We start from the raw sequence: 26,748 nt of genomic DNA on the forward strand, positions 1-26,748 counted from the left end.
TTATTAGGCTTTAGGGCTCAGTTACCTCTGCCATCCTTTCAGCTGAATGATCTTCTATTCATGTGGAATTACTTGTTAGCTTCAGTTTCTAATTACGTGATTTTTGTGATTTTCAAGTCCCCAAAATAAACCTACACCATGTCCAAGAGAAAGTAAAGGAAACTACCAGTGTTTTTCCATCAATAAAAGTCTTCAGCATAAAGAAATCCTTCCATTTTTATTCAAACCTGTACAACATTTCCAATCATCATCACCCTGAGGATTATCATCCCTCAGCTGCAGAAGGCACTGTCTAAAGAGCAGCCAAGTATTCTCACCAGGTAAAGCACATTTCTGAACACAGTTTTCCCTGCAACAGGAATGTAATGCAATGGCTGCACGAACAGCAGCTCTGTCTTCAGTCCTTGCTTCTTGCCTCTTACTTCCTTTTAAAGCTGTCTAGAAGTTTGCAAAGTCCTTGATTGGATCTGAGTGTCGAAATTCCAACTATAATAAATAAAACTATTTAACAAAGATCTTTTCTAAGGGAGCTGTTAATCTTCTAAATCACAGCTGGCATGTTGCTGTTTTGTGCTAGTCAGCTCCAAAATACTCTCACTAAAAAGAATTCACTGAGAAAAAGTTTGGTCAGGATAGAAGTCCAGGCCACCTTCCCCAAAGAGAAACAGAGCAAAGTTCTTCACGCAGCTCCAAGTAGGGTTGGATTATTTTCTCCCCCAGCAGGAAGTTTCAGCACTGTGTCATCAGCAAGAGGCACCCCACACCTCTCCTCTTCCTGGGGTGGAACTGAGCCCCTGAGGAGCGGGAGGTCAGGGGAGGTGTGGCAAGGTGTCTGCAGCACAGCGGAAGCCCAGGTTGGAAGCAGAGCTGTCGGGGGTGTTCTGGCTGCGGGCTGCACAGCGGTACCTGTAGCAGTAAGACTGCAGAGGAACAGCAGAGAAAGAGCTTCAGGGCACATCACAGCTTGTGCTTCCCTAGGCAAGAGTCTGTCAGGTGAATCCAGCATTCCAGCTGCTCTCAGAACAACGAACTGGTAGGGATCAACATCACTGTGTTACAAATAAGGGGGGAAAAAAGCCAGGCTGAAGGGCCAAGTGTCTGCTACCAAACCCCTCCTGTGCAGGGCAGTTCCTCCCTTCAACCCAGAGCCCTTCAGAAGTTTGGGGGCAGCTACTAAACAGTTCCATTTGTACAACTTCCCGGGTGGTGACAACCTGAAGGGCTCTGTCATCAAGGGAACAGCCCTGAGCAGCAGCCCTGAACATTCCCAGAGGCAGCAGGGCACTGATGTTATCTCCAGGAGCCAAACGACAGCTCCATCTAAGGAGATGGGAACAGCAGCCCAGCCAGAGAGCAGCTGCTCCTGTCTCCCACTGCAGAGATCTGCCCCACTCCTCAACAGCACCCCATAGGATACAGAAGCTGAACTGTTTTGAAAATAAAAATTAGCTGCTAAGCAGGCAAACTTCAGCCTTTGTGAACTCCAGTGGTAGCAGAGCAGCAGAATTAGTCTGAATAGACTTTTAGGCACCTAATGAAGAGCCCTTGTACTAATAAGCTTTCAGTAGTGTTTTTTTGTCTTGATAACACAGCCTAGTTTTATCACCTACAAAAAAAAAAAAAAAAAAAAGACTAGGACAGACTAGAATCTTCACAAGCTTTTAAAATGGGTCACATTATTCATCACTGAAGAAGGGTCTATTCCAGTGTTAATTTAATCAAAACTGCTAATTAACATCTGACATTGATTTCACCTAAGAAAGAAATCAGTGTAGAAAATGGGATCTCACTGTAGAATATATAATCTAATTATGACAGTGATTTGCCAGCTGCAGGCTTTGAAAAGGAAAAAGAAGAGGACAGCTTTAATGAAAGAAGAGATCTACAACGAGCATTTTTTCCAGTGCTGCATGAATAGAGTTTAAAACATGAACTGTGTTATAAGCAGCTGTTGCACTGTGGTGCTATCCAGACTTTAAGAAAGAATTTCAAGTCTGCTATCAACTTAGCTGAAACATTCATCTCCCAGCAGCCCTTCAGTAAACACCTGATACTTTTCCTTTCTGGATTGAGAATCACTCTAAAACTAAAAAAGTTACATCCGTGCTTTCTACTCTGACAAGAGTTGCTCAAGCACTATAAAGAAAATAGCACTGGAGATATCCATCAGTTTGAAATTCTACAGTCAAAAAAACCATCCTGGGTAAAGCAGTTTGTTTGCTTTTATTCCAACCTAAGAAAGAAAGAATTCCTTAAGAACATTTTAGGTATTGCTCTTCCTGAAATTGCATGAAACCCCTTAACGAGCATCCAAGCTGCCAAGAAACTCTGCCAGAAGATGATCTCACTGTCATGCCAGGTATTTTTTTAGAGGAAAGATCAACGTGGCAATACAAGAGGCCTTTCACATTACCTTATGGCACATATAGGATCCACCTTTCTTCACTCTGTCTGTCCCAGACGAGGGCCCTTTCTGTGGAGGAGAGGACCCAGGTTAGTATGCAGGGCCACTGGTGGTCAGATGTGATGGGGGCTGCACTGCCCCACGCTGGCTGCTTATTCTCTTTCCAGTCCAAAACCCTGTCAGAAACACAAGGTAGTGACTGCAGAAGACATTTTGTGTCACCTCCCAGTCACTGTCCTACATTTGTTACAAGGGGGGCTCATGAGGGCTGCAGAAATCCTGCATTTCCGAGCAACAATTTTGTAGCCGTGTGTACATTTGCAGCGTGTGATTTATCTGAAGAGCTTAGGAAATTGGTCCTGGAATTGATTTAACAATGTTATTTCAGCATTCTTTTTCAATTCCAACTCCAAAGGATGGCCTAATAGTTCAAGTGGAAAGCTGGGCTTCCTTGATAACACACTCTTGCTCGCTTTGGCGCACACGTATTACACAGGCAAGCAGTTCTCCCCTTCATTCCTTCTGGCTGGGAAACTTACTACTGCACTCATCTAACACTTAGGGACTACTGCTACACTTGACATTTCTGATATTTCTTTTTTATTTCATTTCTACCAGATATTCTTACATGCTTTCTACACTCCACGTGCACTCAGAAACTACTTTACGTGCACCACAAAAATATCTGCCTTATAAAAGAAACAAACAAGATGAATAAAGTGTGCTCTACTGGTTAAGTGGCAAGCCCAGCCTAGAAGTTAGTACTGCTACTAAGAATCTCCTCAAAGTTGTAAGACTTGGATGTATTTCTGTTTCTGTACTTTTCACACTGATGTGCAACAAAACCGTTTGCTCATCATGTACAAGCGTCCAAAAAAGCATTTTCATGTAGCTCAGAAGCTGTTGTTTCTTCACATTGTTAAGGTGTATAAATGAGGTCTGTATTTCTAGACAAAACCTTACCAGAACAATTTGTGGAAGAGAGGAAAAAAAAAAAAGAAAAAAAAAAAAAGCCATGATGCTCCCCTGAACCATTTTACATTTCCTAAGACCATTACCTTTACTGATAAATAGAAGTTACAGGCAAGTCATCAGCTCAGTATTTAGCAGTTTCTTTAGGAAAAAAAAAATTGCTACAGAGTATGTAAATGACAAAATAGAAACACAAAACATTCTATGATTGGCTAAAATGACAAAACCACTGCCAAAAAAAAAAATAAAAAATCTGCCCATTATTTTGGCTTCTCCTGCCCAGCAGCCATTTATCTTGGGAGTACCAGAATGGTGTCTTGCTTTCTGCCAGGCCCTGAGAACAGCTGCTTAACTGATGAAAATGCAGTGAATGAAGAAAAATTTCACCCTGTGGTAGTTCCTGAATCCCAGAAGCAGCAGATCAAGCTGCAGATCCCTTTTCCCAGGGAACAACCCCTTCCCAGCTTTTCTCAGTGTCACCACCTGGTCACCATGCTGCCCTTGCCTGTAGCAAGGGACAGAGTTGTCTCCCACCCAGCTCCTGCATTACCAGAGGTGAAGTTCTAGAAGAATCAACACCAGCCAATCTGCCACATGGAACAGAAGTCACAGGGACTGCAAGAAAACCCTGAAAGTTGATGTCAGTGCTACTGACTGCACCCACTGTGTCTGGCTGCTTGGAGAAGCTCCCTATGAAAAGCTCACCACACTGAAACTTCAGCACTTCCCCATGTACTGTGAAATTTCTACATGAGACAGGCTAAATAAATAAATAAACTCACTTACTACTGCATCTTACACCCTACAAATAGTGATGGGAAACAGGGAAAACACACCCAGAGGCAGTGTCTGCTCCTTTCTGAGCCAGGGTGCTCCTCCACACAGGACTACTCCCTTTCCAAAATCTGGAAATTGGCTTCACTGAACTTGCTGCAGAGACACTGAGCCCTCCTCTAAGATAAGCCACTAACAAGCACAATCAGCTCCAGTCTGTTAATCTCATTTCAAGGGAAGTCAGGGTAGAACCAGCCAGGATAAAACTGACCTAAAAAAAGCTACTTGAGACCAAGACAAAGCAGAAAACAATGGAGCTGTTGAGCAGGATTTCCCATTAAAACTTCTAATGCAAATACAGAGCAGCAATGTTTGCTACTGGATCCAAAGCAAAAGGAGCAAGCTAAGTTAGGAGGAGAGGGCTTACAGGCCAGAGTGTTGGGTGTTTCAGCAGCTATATAGGAATAACATACACTGAAGGACCTTATGAACCAAATTAAATGGTAATTGCATAAGCTCGTTTTATTAATCACTGATAACTTCTACCAGGCAAAAACTGAGCATCAGAGCTGATTTGCTGACAAAAAACCTAAGTTAAACTGAACCTCTTCAGCCTCTGAAGCAGGATTACAGCACTGAAAGAAGTTACCACCTGCCAAAAATCTGACAATAACCTGTTCTATTATAAAACACTTCAGAATCACTGAAGGTAAAGAGTTTATCATAAAACAACCAGCAAAGTTCTTGGAAAAGCAGAAAAATCACCAGACATCAGGTGGAGAAGCAATTGCAGACTGACAGCTACCTATGGGCTGTGTTTCACTCTCTTGCTCTGCAGTTTAGCAAAGAAAAAACTGAAGGAAGTTGGGATGACCAGATTTCCCTGTAGTAGTATCCAGGTACATAAATATATACGTACAGAATCCAAAGCAGGAGCAGCTGTACCTAAGAGCCCAACTGGACTGGTTCCCTTCACGGATGAGGGGAGGTTAAAAAGGAACCACAGAGCCTCAAAAGGCAGAGCAGAAGGAATTCTGTTCTCCTTTCTAGAGCTAAAAACACAGCTTCCACAAACTCTCAGTCTTACTTGAAGGCTGTTGTGCAGTTAAAACTAGAAGCAGAGCACTGAACCCAGTGATGCTGCTTTCATTCAGCAAGCAGCTCAGCTGCTCTCTAGAAGCCACCACACATCACCAAGGTCCCCAGCGAAGCCACCTGGGCTGCTCTGAGAGGAACCAGAGAGTGGACAAACACCACCCAGCTTCAGTCAGGGCTGCAGCTCCATATCACATGGTTTTTATCATTAAAAAGGAGGCAGCTTGTGATGTTAGTATTTGCTCATGTTTCTATCTGCCTCACAGATAAAGGAATCCTGCTTTAATAGTGCTTACCCCTAATAAAAACTCATCAGAGCACAGCAATTAAGGTGACATTTGATTAAAACAAGCAAATCTCATCCATCAAACAACATTGGTTTATGCCATTATCTGGAGAAGTGCACCACCTGGTACTGAAGTGGAAAGAAATTTGCTGGCATATGTAGAGAGCCAGAGCTGTGCAAATTTCAATCCCAAATTTAAAGAACAGAATTTACTGTATAATGACAAGGTCATTTTGTAGTCTAATGCTGTAACAGACACATAATCTGACTGCATCATTCCAGGTGCCAGTGCATTCAATTTCCAAAGCTCACAAGTACAATTATTCTTTAAAGAGTTATTAAAACACATCACAGAAGGTATTTCTTTTTTTCAAATTAAGTAGTATTTATTTCATTACATCAAACAGAAGTTACCTTGCATAAACAATTATTCTGCAAGTTACACAGCCACTCTGCTTTGAGCTGAAGCACTTTTCAAAGAGAGCTGCAAGTCCTAAGAAACTCTGCACTATAATAGAAAAAACCCTGAGCCAGAAGTCACCAGAATTAAAACAGCCCCATAAAGGGATTGTGGTTTGATTGATCTCACACACATTTGTAAATGATCATTTGGCAGACAGCAGCCAGGTTTCAAACAAACAAAAATCAAACCCTGGTGCTTCCTAGTTGTGCACCAAATAGTAGATGCAAGATGCACCGAAGAAACATTTTTTGAGTTAAACTGTGTTTTTTTTCTGCTCATAAGAACAATCAGCCCAGAAGCACTTATTTTGGCCAGCAGCAGTGCCCTGGATTTTCCCCCACTGCCAATACTGCCAGTTGCAAACCAATCACTTTTACATTTTCTCCAGTGGATTTTAAAATTCCCTCCAAACTGAGTCTGAGCACGCGAAACCCACTGCACCTGCAGGATGAAGACACACTGCAACAATGTCTGTACTGCCATGTGGCCCTGTTCTGTGCAACTCTGAGATGTCTTCAAGTGCAAGCAAAATAATTTCAGAGAGCAGCAGCACAACAGCATCTCCTTCATCTCCTGGTGCTCACTCAACTAAAGAACCCCTAATAAAGCATCTCCACAACGTGTGCTGGAGAGCAGCTGTGGTACCCAGCAGCCTGGCACTTGGTACCACTGTACTTAAAATTCAGAAAATTTACAAGTTATTTCCATTTCCACCTGTAGAAGTTTTCCACAGACACCTGTTTTAGATTTGGCTTATTCTGGTTTGTTCTGGATTCTTGATATACATTTCCCCTGGACTGTCTCACTGTACAAAGTGGATGTTGGCTTGGATGCTCTGGGAGAATAGAAAGCCCATTATCTCACAAGAAACTGAGGGACATTCACAGCTGACAAGGACAGTTATTCACTGTAAACAAGCTTTTACTTAAAACCTCTCCAGATTTAATATTGCTTATTTGCTTTCAAAACTACTCCAAGTAGAGTGCACTCATCTCCACTGCTCCTGTGTGCTTGTAAAATGGGGAGACTTTCATTTGCTCAGGCCAGAAACAGCCAGAGACATTTGCAGCTCACTGCCCAAGCAGATGAGAAGTAGAACACAAAATAAAAGCCACTCACCCCTTATGTTTTGAACAAGCCATTGCTGCTATACAAATAAGTGTCTGGAGTAGAAGAGTTGAGGAGACTACTTTTAGTTGTAGAAATGTCTAATTAAATTCATCAAGGCAGTGCTGTACAAACACATCTCCAGTTATATTGTGCTCTGCTCTTAAAAGTTACATCCCTAACATATTATGGAGCCTTTCAATGCCACCAACCTGAAAGTTCTGGCTCCATCCCCAAATTCCCCAAGTGCTGAGAGCAGCCAAGGTTCCTTATAACTGCAAGGACCCAGCACCCAGCTCTGCATTCTATATACATCTTCAGCTGCATAAAAAGCCTTCAAGTTTTTCCTTGGCTTCAGTACTTACCTGGCACAGGTCCCATGCCTGGCAAAGAAGAACAATGACATTTGTTCCACTGTTAGAGCATAATTTATATCTAATACTTCAAGAAGTAACAAACCACTCACAAAGCATGTTCAGGTGTCCCAGTTTATTTTTGCCCTTGATAATTATTTGTGAATGCAAATCAATCAATGATGGGGGGAAAAAAAAAGAATTTGTGTGAATAATTCTATACATCCTTGTAAACAAGCCACAGCACACCCAAAACCTCTCCAGTACTAGAAAACAACTTTGAAGATTTTGGATTTTAAACTAAAAGTGTTAAAAAAAAAAAAACAACAAACCAACTCTCACTAAGCTCTGACCCTCTAGAAGAATTCCTAGTCTTCCAGGCAGAAAGAACACATCCTATATATAGGTTACACTGACTTGTACTCTGGAGAGACTTCAAGATTGGCTCTGATAGATATGGTCCTAATAATTTTTAATGTCTCAGAAGATACTGCAGCCTGGCTATTTTGGGACACTTTTTCACATTATGAGATTCAGTTTTCTTGTCCATTTCATCAGAAAAACCTTTTGGAATTCACTTTGAAGTGCTCTGTCTCAGACATTAGATTCTGTCAACTAGTTTCCAACTGAAAAAAAATGCAAAAGCATCCTTGTCAACACCTAATTTTTAAATACTTTCTCAAATGTCTGCAAAACATTTGTGCCAAACTTAAAAAACTAAGCAAAGGCACAGCCACTGAAGTTTAACAGAGCAAAAGTCACACAACACTTCTTTCCCTGAGGTTAACAAGCACCAGTGGCAGGGAATCAATTAGCTGAGAGCTACAGTTGGGATGAAAATCATCCAAATTTACATCCTGTGAGCTACTCCACACCTCATCTTCAGCAATCTTGCTCTGAAGTTGGCTTTGTTTCCATTCATAAGGTAGCAAAGAAACTTTATTCTTAGTTGTGTACTAAACACCCACCAGAATGGAAACAGAACTGCAAGACAGCAGATGTTTCTTTCCTAATCAATCAGTGTGCAAACAGGAAAAAGCAAATCTAAATAATCAGCTTGAGTGCTAAGGATAAGCTCTATATAAATGTCAGCTGTATATGTCTGCCAGCCCTGAGCCAATGTTGGAAAAAGACAGGTGTGTTTATACACACAAGAGAATTCACAGCACACACCTTCCCATTATTGCTGAATTACAGAAACTGGCAGAAAATTGACTACTGTGAAATATTCAAATCACATCATATAAATTGTGCAGTATGGGAGAAAAGTGCCAGATGGAGACACAACAATGCCCAGGGCCTAAAGGACACAGAGGTTCTTCAGCCACTGCTAGGCCACTGAGATTGTCTACCAACTAAAATTAGAGAACAGTCCATCCTATTTTAAATCTGACATGAAAAAAACCCAAGTCTCAGTTCCAAGGATTTCAGTTACTTGGGAAGATGTGTGCAGCACAGTGCCTGACACGTTGCTGAAATCATGAGAGCCCTGGGGTGTCCCAGTGGGACACTGGCACCTTCAAACTGGCAAATGGGACTCCAGATACTCCACCAGCAATGGAACTGCTGATTGAACATCTAGAACCACCCAGACCCCAAGATGAGCCTGATGGCTCCTGCCAGATACATCCTCCTGGAAGAACAGCACAGTGTCAACCTCTGCAATGTGCAGAACAGCAAAAAAAAAAAAAAAGTTGAGCAAGTTCTGCAAGCTACTTCTAATTGCTGACTTCCCCAAAAGGTCTCCAGTTATGTCCAGCACACCAAAGAAAGACTTACACATATCATAAGAAACCACAACATGGGAACACAAATCCTGCAGCTAGCAGAGAGCTGTAATGGATTTAATTGGCTTTCTCATTACAGATAGCTGTGTCTGAACAAAACAAGCTCTGTGAGAGCAGAGCAGTGCATTTCTCAGATTTACTCATCCTGGAAAAATGAGAGAGAAGATGTAACACTAGAACTTCAATCTGCTGAGAGGTACTGCATGAGAAAGCTCACACACAAAGCTTACCCTGCAGGATCTCTTGCCATGCCTGACACAAAAAAAAACCCCAATAAACAAACCCAAAAAACAAAAAAGCAAACAAAAAACCAGATTAACTTCTCAGCACTTGGTAAACTGTATCTCCCCCTAAACTTCAGCCTTATTACACACTGAGTTTTAAAGGAGCTAGTAGAAGCCACACACTCACAATGGTTTGGTCACTGCTTGGGAGGAATAAAAGAAGTAGTAGTACATCTTATAGTATCACAAATAAACAAAAACCTTTTCTTTCTAAAAAATAATGCCACTGCATTGGTACATTCTTAATTTATGCAGTATGATGCTGGTATGAAGGCCTGTCCAACAAAAACCAAATAAAAATGCACTACAGCACTAGAATTCCAGTGCTGATGATCTGTGGTGAGATGCAGCCCACCCAGAGAAGAGAGGAGCAAAGGTTTCCAAACAGCAGCCAGATCAGAGTAGCAAGAGAGAATTCTGCACTTCATGGGATGCCAGTGAAACACTTACAGGGTTGTGAACTTCATCTGTTGAATGCTGAACATCCCACCAGTCAGCTGTCCATTCCCAGGCATTTCCTACAATGTTGTACAAACCATACCCATTGGGAGGAAAAGCAGTGACCTGTGCAAGACATGGAACACAAGTGCCAGTTCTGTAAACCACTCCCCATGAAATGCAGTTTTTAATCCTGATGAAGGTGCAGCTGTCTTTACTAGGGGTGTCTGCTCTCACATTCAAAAGCACACACCAAGCTGGTAGTGCAGAACTAACACTTTTACATACTTCATTTAAATAAAGAAGAATGAAAGAAAGAATCATGATCACCCTCCATGTTCTCAGCACCATATTTCCACTATGGCACGTGGGATCCTCCCTTTGGTTTTGGAGACTGACCCCTAAAGAAGGGTATTGACCAACAGAGAGAGACCTGCACATAGCATTAGTGATCTCCTCTCCATATCCATGCTTAAAACTCCCAAATTCCTCTTCCCACCAAAGCAAAGCTGGTTGTCAGCTCACGCATATGCAGGCTTCTCTGCTGATAAAACCCTCTGCATTTACTTGGATTGCTATTTAATAATTCATTCACATCCTTGATTGCCTTTAACATTCCACTCCATTGTTTGCCATATTATACAGACATAACCTTTCCAAGAAGAGAAGTTTAATTTCTTTTAAACTATTGCATGATTTTTGTGCCTCGGGATCAACTACCCAAAAAATTAGAGTTCAGAAAATTGTAATGTCAAAAGTGCAGGCAGAAAGAATTTCAGCATCTGACTATAAACTGACTGCAAAGGCGAAAAAGAGGTCAGTTTGAGAGGAACTAGAAGTTAAAATGAAAGTAATCTTTACTTTTCAATTAGCTTTTAAAAATGTCCCTTGGTAATAACCTGCAGTGAACTATCTGGTAACTTTAAAGGTGAAAGAGTATAGGAATGGAAAGCAGCCATGGTTCATTGTGCTGAACACAGACCTCAATTTTAGGATGATGAAGTTCATTTCCATGTGATTAATGCACTTTGAGACACACTTACAGGTGCAGTTCCTTTGTATCCATCTTCTGCACTGTTATTAGTTGGGAATACTCCCTGCCAGATGTTGGCATAATGCTGACCTTTTGGCTGGAGCTTGTTGCCCCAGGGGAACAGTCTGTTAAAAGACAGAGGAAAAGAGCTGTCAAACACTTGTGTTTAAGTAAGTGAGACACTACACACATCTCTCTCCCCACTTCACCCTGGAGAACTGTTTGTATTCTAGTTCTGTTTGTGCCAACATCTGGCAGGTTTTCAAGGAGGAGAATTTGTAGCTGAAGGAGGGAAAGGCAGCACTGCCCTGGGCACTGGGTAGTCCAGGCCACACGATGGAGAAGACAAAAGGTTGATATTCTCCTTATCTTCACACCTCCCCAGGCCCACACTCAGATAACAGGTGGAACCAGCAGCCCTACAGTTGCTGAGCAGTGATGTAGTTATTTATTTCTTAAGCTTCTTTTTGGCCTTGGCACTAAGCTCTTGCCATCTCCTGCAATACCAGCAGTCATGTTTCTTGGCATTTTGTCACTTCTCCTGCTCTCTTGGGCTCTCTGCATTCATTCTCCTCCCAGTGCAGTCCAGATCACAACATTCCATTTAGGTAATTAACAACATTCACTTCCCCAAAGGAATCTGCTCAGAGCCAGGCAGTGTTACATTTACCACAAATGTGCATATTACAGTCAAAAGGAACTGAAGGTAATAAAACCCCAGGTAACTTCCTTACCTGGTAAATACCAGTTTTAAACATTAAAACAGGGACACATTAGGAACAGGTCCCTCTTTACCTGTTTTCAAGGCCCCCTCGACAGCTGTATTCCCATTCAGCCTCAGTGGGCAATCGTTTCCCTGCCCATGTGCAAAAAGCCACAGCATCATTCCAGGAAACATGAAGAACTGGATGATCCATTCTGGGGACCAAAAGAAAGAGGACAAGATCATCAGCAGACCCAGGCAATCTCACAGCTATACAGCACAAGTACTGTAGGAAACCCTTCAAAGAGATGGGCACAAAGAACTGCAAGGAAGTTCACACTTTACTTACAACTGGAAAAGAAGAACAAAAAAGAAAAATCACTTTTACAGAAATGAAGCTATTTAAAGAAAGAGAGCAAGATGCTGGAAGGGAAATGCAACCATAGAGAAAAAAGGAAGAGACAAAAGAAATTAACTTCTGTTTGTCTTGCTATGCTTTTACACCCAGCTCTTTACAGTGACCAAAGACATTTGTGGTTTGTGCTTTCTCATGGTCTCCCCTCAGAAACCTGCTGCACTATCAATATGCTGCCTTCTGGGGAAACAGAGGTGCTCAGAGACCCCCAAGCATTCACCAAAAGCCTGCAGCATTACTACTGCTTGCTAGGGTAGTTTAACAGTATCTTAACCAGAAACCAAGATTCTCATTAGGGAGATTAACACTGCAATTTCATGGTGAATGCTCTTCACTTCTGTGTGCTCTTTGCTGCAGGCTCTTTCTTTGCTGTCAGTTGTGGGAGGTTTGGGGGAGAGGAGGGAGAAGAAAGAGGCATTACTCTTAAAATTAACTTGTGCAACACCCAATCCAGGAAACAGTGAACTGCAGAAACTTAAAATGTATTTCTTTGAGCACTTCAAGCAGTCCACGGTTTACACAAAAGCTCCCATCTTTACTTTGGTTTGGTTCCAGAATTGCCCTTACAATCCTGGTCTCTTTTTCCACTAAAAACCAGAAAAATGCCTTGTCACAAGGATCATCCCCAACCAAGCCTCTAACAGAACAAGGCTCTTCAGGAGCTGAGGGCCAGAGACAGACATTGAGGACTTCCTATCAACTTTTTCCTGCTTCATTTACCAACCCCAGTCTGTGCCTCTTGTTCCTCTGTGCCACCTCCACCTGGCAGGTTCCCCAGCAGCTGTGTGAGGCCAGGCTTGCACCAGGCTGCTACAAACCAGCTTTACGTGGCAGGTTTCCAGTTCTTACCTGCTGACTGTGACCTACATTTCCCTGTCTTCCCCTAACACTGCCTCCAGATATTATCTCTATTTTTGCCTCAGATAATTCTTTCACTGCCCTTGGAGAACAGACAATGGACCTGTAACTAAGCAGTTCAGCCATCAGATGATGTTACACTAACACAGCCCTGTCCTTAGAGGCCTCAAAAACATGCCAGCACCTACTAGATCTAGGCTAGAGAGCCTGACTTTTCCAACACTGCTGTTTGGAACACTTGAACTAGTTGACTAAGGCTGCTAGTGCCAGCTTCATTGCCACCTGCCTGGGGAGAAAAAGCTGCAACAGGAAAGGTCCCAAAAGCAGAGTGACATCCAAGGAAGCACAGTCACACCTGTAACTACAGAATGGCTTCTGCACATGCAGCCCAGGGCTGGCTCTGCAGTGCCCACAGAAACCACCTCAGAATAATGAAGCCTTTTGATTTTCTAGGCATAAAATTCATTCCACTTCTGAATGGAAAGAGGCTGCACAAAGACTTGGGTCAGCAAGTTTCAGGGTTCATGCTAGCAAAGCATGGCACTAAATAGAGGCTGTTAGAGAAAGTACAGTATTCCAAAGCACCTAGAGCTTCTAGATAAAACCATAGCTGATTTCCCACAATAATCATCCCACAAGCTCAGAACACCTTAGAAAGCACAGAACTCTTCCTCCTTCTGTTGCCAGAGGTAAGAATCCAGATCCCAAATGGAAGTTACACAGCACAGACTGACAGTGTGGACACAAAACCAGATCTGCTCTGAATGCTCTGGAGTTACTCAAGATCTCCTCTGTGCCACTGCTGATATACAACATGAACAGAAAACACCCTGAAGCACATCTCAGGATGGTCTCCTTTCCCACAGATGCAAAATGCTTATAGACCTTTTGGAAACACTATGTCAGGAACCACATCACCACTGAACGTGCTTGTGCAAGGCACTAGAAGATGGGAAAACAGCTGCAGAAGCAGCAGCAAGCAGGTAACTGGTTCAAAACCCTTCCTTGCACTTCACTCCTGGTGCAAGTTTCCAGGTATATTCACAAGCACAGTGTGATCTCACTGAATGGCCATTTAGGGCTTACCTGCTGGAGATAGTGGAGTCAGGACCCTCAGGGTGCTTCCAGTTGGCTCCCTTTACAGGCAACCACCAGGGAGCAGCTGCAACCTGGAAAGGGACAAGAATGACCAGGAAAGAAGATTTAGATTTCCAGCTAAAGGCTGTGCTGGAAACCCCCCAGGGGACAATGGATTACAAAGCTTTCCCTCACTGCCTTCAGCACACCACCTGTGGGGGGCCAGACTCTCTTCCCAGAAATTCTCAGTTCTTCCCCTCTGAAAATTATTCCAAGAATACTCAAAGGTAGTGGCTGAAAGAGATCATCTGGAAGATTACAATTTTACTCTATTCCTTTACAACTGTGTGCCCACAGCACAGCTAAACCAGCTACCCTCCTGCCTGACTTCAGGCTGACACATTCTACAAAGTTTCTAAAAAAATGCAGTTTCTGCAAAAAAGTGTTTCATCCCATTGCTTATGCTGTAGCCTCAGTGTTTCAAATAACTAAACCAAAATCTTCATTACATACTTTTACTAGGGTCAAAACACACTTCCTACCACACATTTGCTTTCCTGTTAATTAACTCAGTAAGCTGATGTAAAATGATTTGCTATCAGCTTCCAGAAGGTGGAGACAGAAGAGCCAAAGAAGTGAAGTGAAGGCTGTTTTAGTTTTTCCAAGTTGGTTTGCTGAGCAACATCAAGCTTGCAGACAAAACTGTGTAACTCACATAGCACTAAAGCTTCAGAATAACCAAGCTACTGAACAGATAGTACAGTCAAAAGGATTAAAACTAGTCTGATTTAACCAGTTCTTTGTATATTTCAAGCTTTAACCGTTAAAGATAGGACAGCAATCCAAAGTTACTATTTTACAGCCCCTTAAGAGAGCTGCAGTACCATTTGCTAAAGGTTCTCTATGAATCTGAAAGACCTCAAGTTAAATTTTATCCCAATAGCTTCTAAGCACAACACATTTTTATTAAACTACTGAGTTTTGGATCAAAACCCCTACAGGCTACTGCAAAGACCTGCGTTTTAGGAGACTTTAATTTTGGAAAACATTTTTGTTATGCAAAAGAAAGAGCAGATGCTTTCAATCAGAAAGGTTTATTTTAAACTGGGAAAAATACAGTCTCTCTGCACGAGAGCTCTACGTGTGCATGTCTTCCCTTTCTGCCTCTGCTGAACTCAACACCAAATGGCTGCCAGTCTTTGCAGAACACCCAGATCTTTAGAGAAGTTACACATGCAGTACTAGGACAGTGGTAACAGTGATAGACTATGGACAGCCTTCAATAATTAATTGGAAGTTAATCTAAGTCAGCCACTGACACCAGCGAGCATGCTCCAAGAGGCTCCTTCCCAAAGCCAAAGTCATGTACCTGAAATGTACAGCCCTTTCAAAAAACTTCCCAGAAGTCCTTAAAGCTTTTAATTGCTCTAAATCTAATTAGTAGAAGAGCTAATTAGAGAGAGATATTACAACATTACAGTTAATACAGCAAGGCCCTCCCTTGCCACTAATGAGCTTTGTTCCTTTCATAATGCTTCGTGTCCTCATGCTTCACTCCCAAGCTCAGGTTCTGCAGACTGGCCAGAGATCCAGTTTGGAAAAACAGCAGCCTGTGCTGCTGAATAGATCTTGAAAAGACAGTGAATTAGAAGAAAAGAGCTCTTTTATTTTGATTAACTCTTCACAGGACAGATGTTGCTCATGACAGACTCTGTGCAGCCCACCTGCCCTGCAAACATTGCACCCCGAGACCCAGGGAGAGGCAGCTTGGGGAGCCCAGGACACTGCAGAGCTGCTCAGCACTTCTTGTGGGCTGATCCAGCTGAAAACTTGGATTATCCACCCTCTGCTCCAGGATTCCCTCTGCTCCAGGATTAAACTTTAAGAACTCGCTCTTCTCCTTATTACAGACTCGTGAAAAGAGAACATGGGAATACTGGGAAAATCTACTCACAGTTAATTCCACCCTACAAGTTTTCCACTCAAATGAAGCAATTTGCAGAACTGAAGCCTATACTCCCACTACCAGCTTGCATAAAACTCTATGTATTCCAATTTTCTTTTCAAAGTAGGCTGGGGTATCCTAACTTTAATCGCTCTGTTAACTCGTGATTCCAAGATTTTTAGACTACTTCACAATCATCCTAAAAGAAAATTAATTCCTAAATATACGGAGAAAAATATTAAAGGAAGGGCATCAGGAAAGTCAGTTTCACCACCAGTTACTGGTACTGCAAGAGCAGCAGGGCAATACCCTGAAAAACACACACACACAATCAGCAAATCACCATCCAACAGACACTGGCCACATTGGACACAAACAACCCCCCCCTTCAGGTCCAAATTTAAAATTCAAATCACATTTATGTTTTAGGAGAATTACCAAAAATAAACTCAACTTGGTAGCTAATCTTGACTCTAATTCCATTTCTAACATGCAGCAAATCACTTGAAATAACAAAGCTGTGGGTTTTGACCTAAAGTCAGGCCCATAAGATGAAGAGAAATTCATGCTGCTGTCCAGACATGTAGAACTAAACATACATTTTTTTTTTTTTTAATGTGCTACAGTATTATAATGTTATTTTAATATAACAAGGTCTGCATACCTAGGTAAAGATAAACATTCAGGAGAAGCAAAAGTTATTGCAGAGCAAAAACTTCAGCAATTTAGGAACCAACTGTCTGAAAAAAGATTTTCTAAGTGACGAGTAGTCCAAGTCCAGAAAATATTTCAAGAATCACATATTAAGCAGAAGGTTTTAAAGAATACACCTCAGTTTCAGAAGCTGAATTAACAGGTTACCACTCATTTGGAGCAGACTGTGTTAAGCCCTGTACATCTTTAATTTGCCAAAGCATCCTCTTGGCTGCCAAAGCAATGTGTGCACAGGCTGGAAGCAGGGAAGTTATGAAGTGTTGACTCTGAGTAATACACCAGAGGTTTGGACACCCTCAGTGCTGGCTTGGGGAGGATGTGAGAAAAAATTAGCTATTCATTAAAGAACAGAATTTTTTGGATAAGGTTTTATTTTATCCGTGTAAGGCAGATACATGTAAATCTCTGCCAAATTTTCCTCCTCTAAGTCGTATCTTAAATCCCGAGCAGCTGATTAATGAACTACTGAAGAAGAGACAGAAAATAGAACATTTTTAGTAGGGCAGAGAGTTTAAAGAAATAAAAGTAAATCATTACAGTGCAACAGACTGCCATTTTCCCCACAGAAACCACAAAGCAATCACATTACTTTGTTTTTCTAAGCAGCAGGACTGTGCCCTCCCAACACCCCTCAACCACTTCTTCCCTCACTGGGGTTCAGGGCAGGGCTCCCTCTCCCACCATCCAGATGCACCCCATTACACCAGCTCCTTCCCTCCACAGGATGTGACCCCACTCTGGCAGCAATCCCATGAAGTTAACCCACACCTGCCTGGGGACTGTGCTGTGGGGACCAAGACCTCACTGGAGCATGGGGAAGGTGCCCCAGCACCTTGGCTGGCTCTTGGCACTGCCCTGCTGCAGTCCCACTCTGGGTCTCAGAGGGAAATCCAGAGGGCAAAGCTTCTCCCTGTCCTGATCCAGTTCAGCACTGGGCTTCAGGACACACCACAAGGGGCAGTTTGAGACAATCCAGAGCTGGGCAGTGGTTCCCACTCAGTGCTGAAGCCATCAACATCCATCCCCCCAGCAGACACCCACTCCCTGGGCACCTTCCCCAGCCTCCAGCTCTGCTTCCCCTTTCCACCTGCACACTGAAAAAGGCACCAAGTGACCCATTTCTATGCAGCACATCATCTCCATAGCAACGGGCTTGTGTTTAAGTTGAAACAGCTGTAACCCAGTCAGGGAGACATTGCAGTGTAAACAGTGTGGCAGTGAACACTGCTCCCAGATGAAGCCAGAGCAGAGCTCTCCTTGCCCCTTATCAGGGTTGTCATAGTAGCTCCATAAGGGAAACAATCTACACACACAGCTATAACTCACATTTCTATTGGAGATACTCTGGAGAGAAGAGCAAACCTTCTCCAGCTATCTACATAAACTGAACTGAAACACAGCTCCCATATTCTCCACCAGTCAGTAATTAAGCATATTGAAACAGCTTAGGAGTTGAGTATTTTTCCCAGAAAAACTGTAACTCCAAGTCTCATACTATTTATGATATCAGTTAAAAGCCCCAGCTCCCCAAAAGCTCTATTTACAGAAGAATCTGTTTTCATTCCTATTTCCTAGGGTTTCTAGCCTCCCTCATTAGCTCAGAAATTAAAGCAAAAAAAGTTTTTCTTCAAAATTTAGTATTGATACTGCTTGCCTTGAATCAAGCCCCAGTGTTTTTAAGCATTTTGAAACTGCACTACTGCAAAAAGAAAAGGCATCAGCTTTATAGAATTACAATATATTTTAAGTCATTAGGGAAAGGATTTGAGACTTACTTGGAAGCTAGCACTTTACTTTCATGAAGCAACCTTTTCCTTTGCATAAAGCAAAGGTCATACAATCTCAAGCATTTTAATACTTCACAGCAATGTCAATCCTCCAAGAAAAATAACCAAAAATACATTTGATGCTAAAATCCAGTAAGATTCATTAAGTGCAAGTTTTGGAATCCAGGAAGCTTCTTTTGAGGAACTGATATTCTTGGTGAGTTCTATCTCTAGAAGTATATTTTTCAGCCAACCTGTAAATCTGCAGTCAAGATAGTAATTTTTTCCACTAACCACATGAATATGAGCTTTCAAAAAATGAGGTGAGCACAGATACACGTGTGGCATCAGGCACAAGCAGGCCCCCACCTTAAAGCTGCAGTTTATACTGATAAATATGGACTAATATTATTAGTGATTCCCAGTGAGATGCTTCCTGCACATTGTTCCTTAACCCAATAGTGGGAGTACAGCATAAGAGATTACCAGTTCACCAGCTCCATCTTCCCAGCTCCTCATCCAGGGTGTATGAAGCACTGGGATCTGCAAGACATAGGCTCACCCACCTCTTCCTTTGATTCCAGTTTCTGAAAGGCCTCTCAAAAACCAAAAGGCAATTGTGGTCTAGGTGAAATTTACCCTTAAAGGAGTAATAAGCACATGTGTCAACTTCTGCTTGTGCATCCTATGTGTGCTGACATTACCAAACTATACAACAACCTCCTGGCTCCCCCCAGCCCCAGAGCAGCAAGTTATTACTGCATGCTGGCAGGAGACAGGTTCTCCATAGGAAGTGCAAATGCTAGCACTGCAATCCTACCTGCAAACACTGCTGGGGCCTTTATTAATTTGAAATACTCACTTGAAATGCAAAACATTTGCCTTGTTTTCAGAATGGAATTATGCCCTTTGAGCTAAAGGCTAGAGGCACTGCTATAAATAAGTAAATTGCACAACTCAAGACTACTGCAGAGGTTTCTATACAAACAGGGATGAAAATAACATCCAATAGTTCTACATCGACCAGAACTCCTCAGTAGCATTTGCTACAGTGAATTCTTTACTTTCATTTTCACACCAAAAATTCAATACCACCTAAAGACAAAAGAAGTATACAGATTTGTATGCTTTCAGTCTCTTCATTACGGAGTTTATCTGGCCTTGAAGCAAAAATTAACTTTACTATCTTCCAGAGGCCAAGAATTTGCTCTCCAGTGAGCAAATTATGCTGTTCTCCAGTCTCAGTAAGTGCTACCCTGTTTGCTTTCTTCATGGTAGCTGCACAGCCAGTCAAACTCTTCCAATTATTTGCAAGAGCTCTCCAATCCCCTCATCTTGGCAAGCTCACTTCAGTACCTTCTCATTTCCCAGACACAATCCCCATGCTTTTTGCTCTAGGATACATTGGAATGCCATATAAATGACATTTTATGAAGTCATGGAGTAATAGCACTGGGCATGCATTTCCCCCTCTCTGCTTCCTACTTAGTCAGGGAGATAAAAGAGCAGGAAAAGCTTAATCACAACATAAGAACAGCAGAATCTCTACATTCTGATCTTTTTCCATTTCCCCAAATTCCCCCAAAAGAGAGGGAAAGAAAAAAATAATCTCCAAGTGCCAAGCTGTTGGCAATTCTAGGCTGTGTTATATCTATGACATCTAAGGCCAAGTATTCATAAAAGAATGTAACTTAATAGCTGTAATAGCTGCAGTAATTAGTAGCTGGTTTTAATCTGCAAGTCTGAGAACTGATTTTAAGAAATGAAGCTATCAAAACTTGTTAAACCCACACAAAATGTTTTGGTTTCAAAGGATCTTCCACCCTCACCCTAGAAAATCCTTTTTAATTTGAAGAAGTCCTTGGGCAGTTCTACCAGTGACACCCTCACCTGTCACAGTGCTCAGTGCTCCCTCTCTGCCATGTTACCATCACAAGCTTGGAGGCCAAGAGTAAAACTCAAGTTCCCAGAAACCTGGAACAATTCAGTTATTGGCTGCTACACCCCTTTTTGCTGCTTCCCTTCCAGAGGAGGGTCAGGTCCAACCTACATTCCTGCAGCAGTGGCTATCTAGGAGACCACCTCACTCCAGGAAATGCACACCCAAAGCTCCAACAATTATTTTATGTGCTGAGCTGGTTTGCTCCTGCAGGAGCTTTCACCAGCCCCACCTCTGTTAATCCAGCTGTCTGCTTCCCTTCAGGGCCTGGGATAAATCTGTCCAGTTTAACAACTGAAGAAGCCAAAGTGGCCAAATAGAACAATTCCCCCCCATACTCCCCAACACACTCCTGCACCTCTCATTATGCACAGCAGCTGTTGGATTCCATTTGTTTCTGGATCTTCACCTTCCACCCTTCCCCAGTCCCTGCACTGGCAGTGGAAAGCTACTTCCAAAATACACATTCCAGCTGCTCTTCCCCTGTATTCACACCTGCATTTACCACCCCTCTGCTTCAGATGGAGAACAGCCTTATGGAAACATTTCTGAGCCACTGAGGCAAAGTAACAACACAGTCCCTTCTCCCATCACTTTGGTGGAGGGATTTTCAATACCAGTAACTCCTCAGTGGTTATATCCTGTTCCTGCTTTTCAGGGGGACAGTTACCATTTAAGAAGGTGCATACCATGAGTTCTACTTGATTCAGGTGTACATTGAGAAGCAGCAGCCAAGAAGCCCAGTTTGGGCTCCCTTCCAGCTCCCTGGCATAAGACTTGTTCTGTTAGCACTAAAGCCAACCCTTCAGAATTTGGCTGACACACCCAAGAAAGTGGCTCCCAACACTCTTCATGTGTTTATACAAATAGCCAAGATGGAGCTCACACCAGCATTCTTAGAGTTGGTTTGTTTTAAACCAGAGAGCCTGATTTAGGGGTTTCTGCATCACAGAACTTGCTTGCACTCCTGCAGGCATCACTGTTGGCCACACAGGTTTTCCTCACTTCCTTAAATTGACAGGATCCACAGCTCAGTCACTCTGCTGGGACATAAGACTGCACTGGCAGAGCATCCCAGCCACAAGTGCATCAGCCCTTGGAGCCACCCCTGGTCTTTGCCTACACAGCACTCACTCAGCAGAGCCACTAGTGACATCTGGATTTCTGAAGCATTGCTGTGTTGCAGGTAACACAAATAAACAGCCCAGTATCTGCACCACTTGATAGAGCCCTAAATACCTCTCACTTAGGAGGAAAAAAGTCACAGCCCTCCATAAACCCTGGTTTTGTCCAGGACTTTGGGAACATCACACAATTTAAATATTACTGCCATAAGTGCTCAGACATTTACCCCAGTAACTGCTCAGGAAGTTGTACTCTGATGTGTTACTCACTGCCTGATGGATGTGAGCCTTCACTTCTTCACTCAGCATCCCCTCAAACACAAAGGAATCACCAAATTTCTCTGCCTATAGAAAGAACAAAAGATTTCTCTGTGTTATCAAAGAAATGTTAATTCTTAAAATGCCACTAACATTCATAGCTTCTTTTTATTATGGATGAGGCAATTCTAAGAGTCACTTTGAGTTCTCTTTCAAGGGAGCTATTAGAGAACAAACAAGAAGGGATTTTATCTCTGGATGTTGTCATTCTTCAACAGCCACTGGACAGATGGCAGCTCACAGAGCTTCTGCAAATGTTATCACTTCTATTAATTAAAAATGCAGTTCCAATTATCCCAACTGGTTTAAAATGGTACAGTCAATAACCTAAGATTCAAGGGCATATATTTTTTTTTTTCCCCTTGGGAAATCACAATAAAAGATTTAAGCCCTGTCACTTCCTGCTTCTTCATCACTAGTACCATGTTTTAAAGCACTGTTACAACAAAATAGAAGAATTAAAAATAACCCAATCACTATATATAGCATTATATATATATATATATATATATATATATATATATAGCATAATATAAGCCAAAAGAAACAAGCCCCACAGATTGTTTCAATGAATCACAGTACACAATGGCAACAGAAGGTTTTTCACATCTGGTTAAATCCTGCATAAAAGGGGCCCCTGTGTGAGGGGGGCAGGGAGAAGGGGCAAGTGGAGCATCCCACCTGCAGCAGCTGAGCCACAAAGCTGAAACAGACTCCACCTGATGCAGTGCTGCATTCCAACACCACTGCACATGTGGTGTCTGCAGCAAGCAACTCCTCTTCAAACTCAGTTAAGTAACCTTTTCTCATAATTATTGAGCCAAGAACTTAAACATGGGAAGAGATTAGCTCTTCATCCAACCAGAAGAATCCTGCCTTCCAAGTGAGAACCAGTTTATCAAGTGAATTCAGCAAAGTGCCTCCTTTGAGACTTGATCATCACAGAGGGTTTGATTTGCCTAAGAGGTCTGTCAGGGATTTACAAAAGTTGTGTAGGAAGAGTTCACTGTCAGGAAAGCTCAGAGCCTCAGGCACAGGTAGCTTCTTGCTTGGAATAACTTTAATATATTCTTTCTTAGTTCATTGTTCCCAGTCACATGCCCACAACTCTTATTATACTTGCTATTGTATCTTCTTTAGACAGCAGAGCTTTCTACTGCTCAGCTCATTACCAAGAACCTGTGCTAAGAAGTAGCCTGCAGAGTCCTCAGCTACCACAGTTCTATAAATCCCTTTTCCTTTGTTCCTCTGGACATGGCTGTACAGGTACAAAGATGTCCTAGGACCCAAAGGTCAAAAAGAAGACCCCAAAGACCCCTGCACAGATGCCTTCAACCATTTGTTATCTTCAGTACATGTCAGAGTATCCCTCAGAGCCCTGGGCAGGGCAATTTTCTCTCCACATTCTAGTACACAAATCCCAAGCAAGTATTGTGACACCCTTACAAAAAGAAAAGCCTAATTTTCCCAGGGGAATTTTGCCAACACAAAGAAAGATGACAGGAGCTGTGTACCCCTCTCCACCTTACCTCAGTAATGTACCCAGTAGAACTCACAAATCTCTCAAAGTCCTCATTGCTGACCTCATACTGGTCCATGTAGAAACTGTTGATGTGGACTCTTCTAGCAGGCCACTCTCCATCTGGCTGTATTGCAGGCTCATCAGTGCCCATTGTGAACACTCCTCCTGGAATAGCCACCATCTGCAGAGAAAACACCACCCAGAAGATGATGAAAATGAAAGACTAGCAAGTCTCTCTTATCCTCTTCCTCCTCCTCCACCTCATCTTTGGAGGTGCTTTTGCTTGGAGCAGCATTTCACTGTCAAAACCAGCACAACAAAATGGAAACAGTGGCATCCTGATCACCACCTCTCTGAAAGAAACAGCAAGCAGAACAAAAATGGAGAACAAAACCTGCATTTGTAGCTCTTTCTATGTGAAGTCTGGGTAATTGAAAACTTCTACTGGCTGTAATGCTTTTACTCTAATGAGGAAAAATGTGTTCCCTTGTGTACCTTAGAGCCAAGAAACAGCTAAAAAACAACCCAGAGTCCTTTCTACAATTTTAGGAGGAATTTTGACACTTCACTCTATTCCTAGGAAGGCTGAATTTGGAGATTAGCAAGGTGTCAAGTGTTCTTTTGTGGACAGGTCTACACCTGACTGCACACCAACTACAAGTGGTTTTCATTTAATATCAGGCACATGCAGCATTTTATTAACAACCATGCTGCTACCTGGCAGGTAGACACAGCTCCTGCAGCTCCACGTGCCAGAGATGAGACAAGCTTTCCAGTTATATTCCACTCCTCTGGAAGACTGACCTTGGGCAAGAGCCTCAGGCTTCAGAAGTGAAGGATCAGTGACAGCATAAATTTTAAACTATTCCAATAAAGTGTTTTCCCTTTAAGGCCTCACTCAGCCAGTTTGCAGAGAAACAGAACGTGGGTTTCCTCAGTTTTAGTGGGCTCTTCATGGGAAGACAAAGGCCCCCAGAGGTGCTGTCATGCTCCACCTGATGTTTCCTGAGAGCCCTCTAAAGACCACAGACTGAGCAATGCTCTCCTCAACCAAAAAAAAAAAAAAAAAACCCCACAAAAAACCCAAAACAATCCATGATCCCTGCTCATCAGCTTGTGCTGGAATAAATGGCAGCTCAGGCTGCAGAAAATCTTCCCAAAGGGGAGGTTGCAAGGACTGACTCCCCAAGAGCTGCTGTCTCAAAGCACATGAAAATGTAACTCTCCCTTTGCAGCCTCTCATTGATTTCCAAAACCTGGGGAATCTCAACAGATTGCCAGTGCACACTCAAAGGCTTTCTGAGGAACCTGCTGCTTCTGCAACAGCTGAGTTTCCCAGCATGTCCACTGATGTTGTGTCCAGCTGACACCAAATGCTGATTCCATGGGATTATCCTTCCCCAGCAAGGCTCATTTCACAGCTCCACCTCCTGTTTGGAAACAGGGCCTTGGTTTGACAGCCAGCTTGATGCTACCACCACATCACAGATGGCAAGGCTCAGACAGCTGACAGTGCTTTCAGCTGACAGCAGTGGAATACAACACTGCATGAAGAACAGTTTGGGATTGTTGCTGAAGCAGGTATAAACCCCAGGGAGCTACCACTGGGGGGCTGGTTTCTAATAAATATCAAAGTTGAGCTACAGAGGCAGAAATCCAAGAGCAGAAGCTGAAGGATGTCATTTGCTGTGTTAGGCATTTTGCTGCAAGAGAATGTGCAAAAGTAATTGACTAATTACAATGTTAATTAGATGGCTCATGCAGTGCACTGTCCTCACAGCTCAACTTCAACACCAGTGCAGGCATTTGCCTATGATTATGCTTATGTTGAAAGTATGATGGTAATTTAGAGCAGAGCCACTGAAGGACCAGGCCCCCAGCCTCCAAGATGGAGTGGAAATAATTTATCTCAGGTGTGGCTGAGACAGAAGCCAATTTTTCCCCTAACTCCCCTCCTGATAAAAGTGTTTTCTACTCTAGCTAACACAACCAAGTTGTGAACACAGCTTAAACACCAGCAGCAACTAGTTTTCATCACCTGTTAAAGTTACCAGCTGCCTTGCATTAAGAATGATCCAAATTTATTTTTTTATCCTACAGGGAGACTCACTGGAAAAGGCTGAAATTTGATACAAAATGTGTAGTAGTGACACAGAGCCCAAGTGCAATATGGATTATTTAATTCATTGCCTTTAAATACTCTCGAGCTACTGCCACTTTTCATGAAATGGAACAGCAACCCCATTTCTAACAACTGAGGATCTCTCGCCCAGAGAAGCATTTGCTCTCCAGTGACACAAACAGACTCAGCAATCACCATCACAGCACGTCAACTGACTTCAACCACTGCCTTCATCAAGAAGGCACATTCAGGTCTTCAGGGTGTCTTTCAGAAGAGCAGGCACAGCAGCAACAAGGAATAAGCAAACCGAGGGACTTCCCCTTGGAGGGCATCTGGATACAGCCCCATACAAGATGGCTTTGCAGAAAGACATTCCCGAGGCCTGGCACAGGACTCCTGGGCATTTCAGTTCCACTGGAACCAACACAGACCCCGCCGGGATGGATGTGGGGGAGCAGGGCCAGAGCAATCCTGAAATTCACCAAGTAAGGGACAACAGCAACAGAGCCACCACCTCCTGGGGACATAGGGCACATGTGGCTCCGGTATTACCGGGTCCAGGTGGGGGGAGCTCCGCTAAAGCAGCCGAGAAAAACCAAACCAAACCGAAGCACCTGAAAGGAGTTTGCCCCAGGGAGGAGCGGGCAGGGCAGGAGGCTGGGATGGGACACCCGCTGCTCTCTTCATCTCCAGGCCCCTCCGATCGGGGGGGCCCGACCGAGCCCGGTCCCGCTCCGGGGGGCTGCGGAGCGGCTTTAAGAGGAGCTCGCAGCCAGGGGTTCATCGCTGCCCCCTCAGCTCTCTGGGCCTCCCGCCTCAGGTCCCTCCCCGCCGCTCACCGGCCCGTGCCCAGCGCTCCGGCCACCGCCCGCCGAGTACCGCCGAGCCGCCACCTCCCGCCAGTCACCTCCGCCTCGGCTCACGCTGCACCCGCAGTCCCCACCGGGAGCTGCCGCTCGGGCGGCCTCCAGCAGCGAGAAAAGGAGGAGGAAGAGGAGGCGGCAGCGGAGCCCCGGGCCGGGAGGTGCTGAGGGCGCAGCCATCTTGGCCGAGGCGCCACGTGCCGCCCGCCGCCCACGTGACGCGAGGCCCTTAAAGGGACCGCGCCGCTTCCCAACCCCCGGCGTGTTCGGTGCCCTCAGGGCCGGTACCGGGAGAGGGGTTCGGGTGCTGGGTGGTGCCCGACAGCTCTGCAGGGGGACACGGTCTCTCAGGCACTGCTGCCCTCAGCCGCTCGGCGTTCCCCAGC

General features: G+C 43.6%; 1 protein-coding gene across 5 annotated transcripts; it reads right to left on the minus strand.

The window, feature by feature from the left end:
* Positions 1-198: 198 nt before the first annotated feature.
* On the minus strand, positions 199-26,562 carry SUMF1 (sulfatase modifying factor 1). Of its 5 annotated transcripts, none has more exons than XM_071756358.1 (9): positions 26,339-26,562; positions 23,385-23,558; positions 21,808-21,882; positions 14,059-14,141; positions 11,792-11,914; positions 11,007-11,121; positions 9,976-10,089; positions 2,414-2,473; positions 199-920 (listed from the first exon to the last, which is right to left on the minus strand). In XM_071756358.1, exons 1-9 carry the CDS (start codon positions 26,540-26,542, stop codon positions 810-812), a joined length of 1,059 nt encoding a protein of 352 aa, XP_071612459.1. In that variant the 5' UTR covers positions 26,543-26,562; the 3' UTR covers positions 199-809. The 5 variants fall into 5 exon arrangements, with proteins under 5 accessions (XP_071612459.1, XP_071612460.1, XP_071612462.1 ...); XM_071756362.1 differs by lacking the exons at positions 199-920; positions 2,414-2,473 and adding exons at positions 7,050-7,067; positions 7,467-7,484; XM_071756359.1 differs by lacking the exon at positions 21,808-21,882.
* Positions 26,563-26,748: the final 186 nt, after the last annotated feature.

The sequence above is a fragment of the Heliangelus exortis genome, chromosome 12 (assembly GCF_036169615.1).
Source record: "Heliangelus exortis chromosome 12, bHelExo1.hap1, whole genome shotgun sequence".
NCBI classification, from domain to species: domain Eukaryota; kingdom Metazoa; phylum Chordata; class Aves; order Apodiformes; family Trochilidae; genus Heliangelus; species Heliangelus exortis.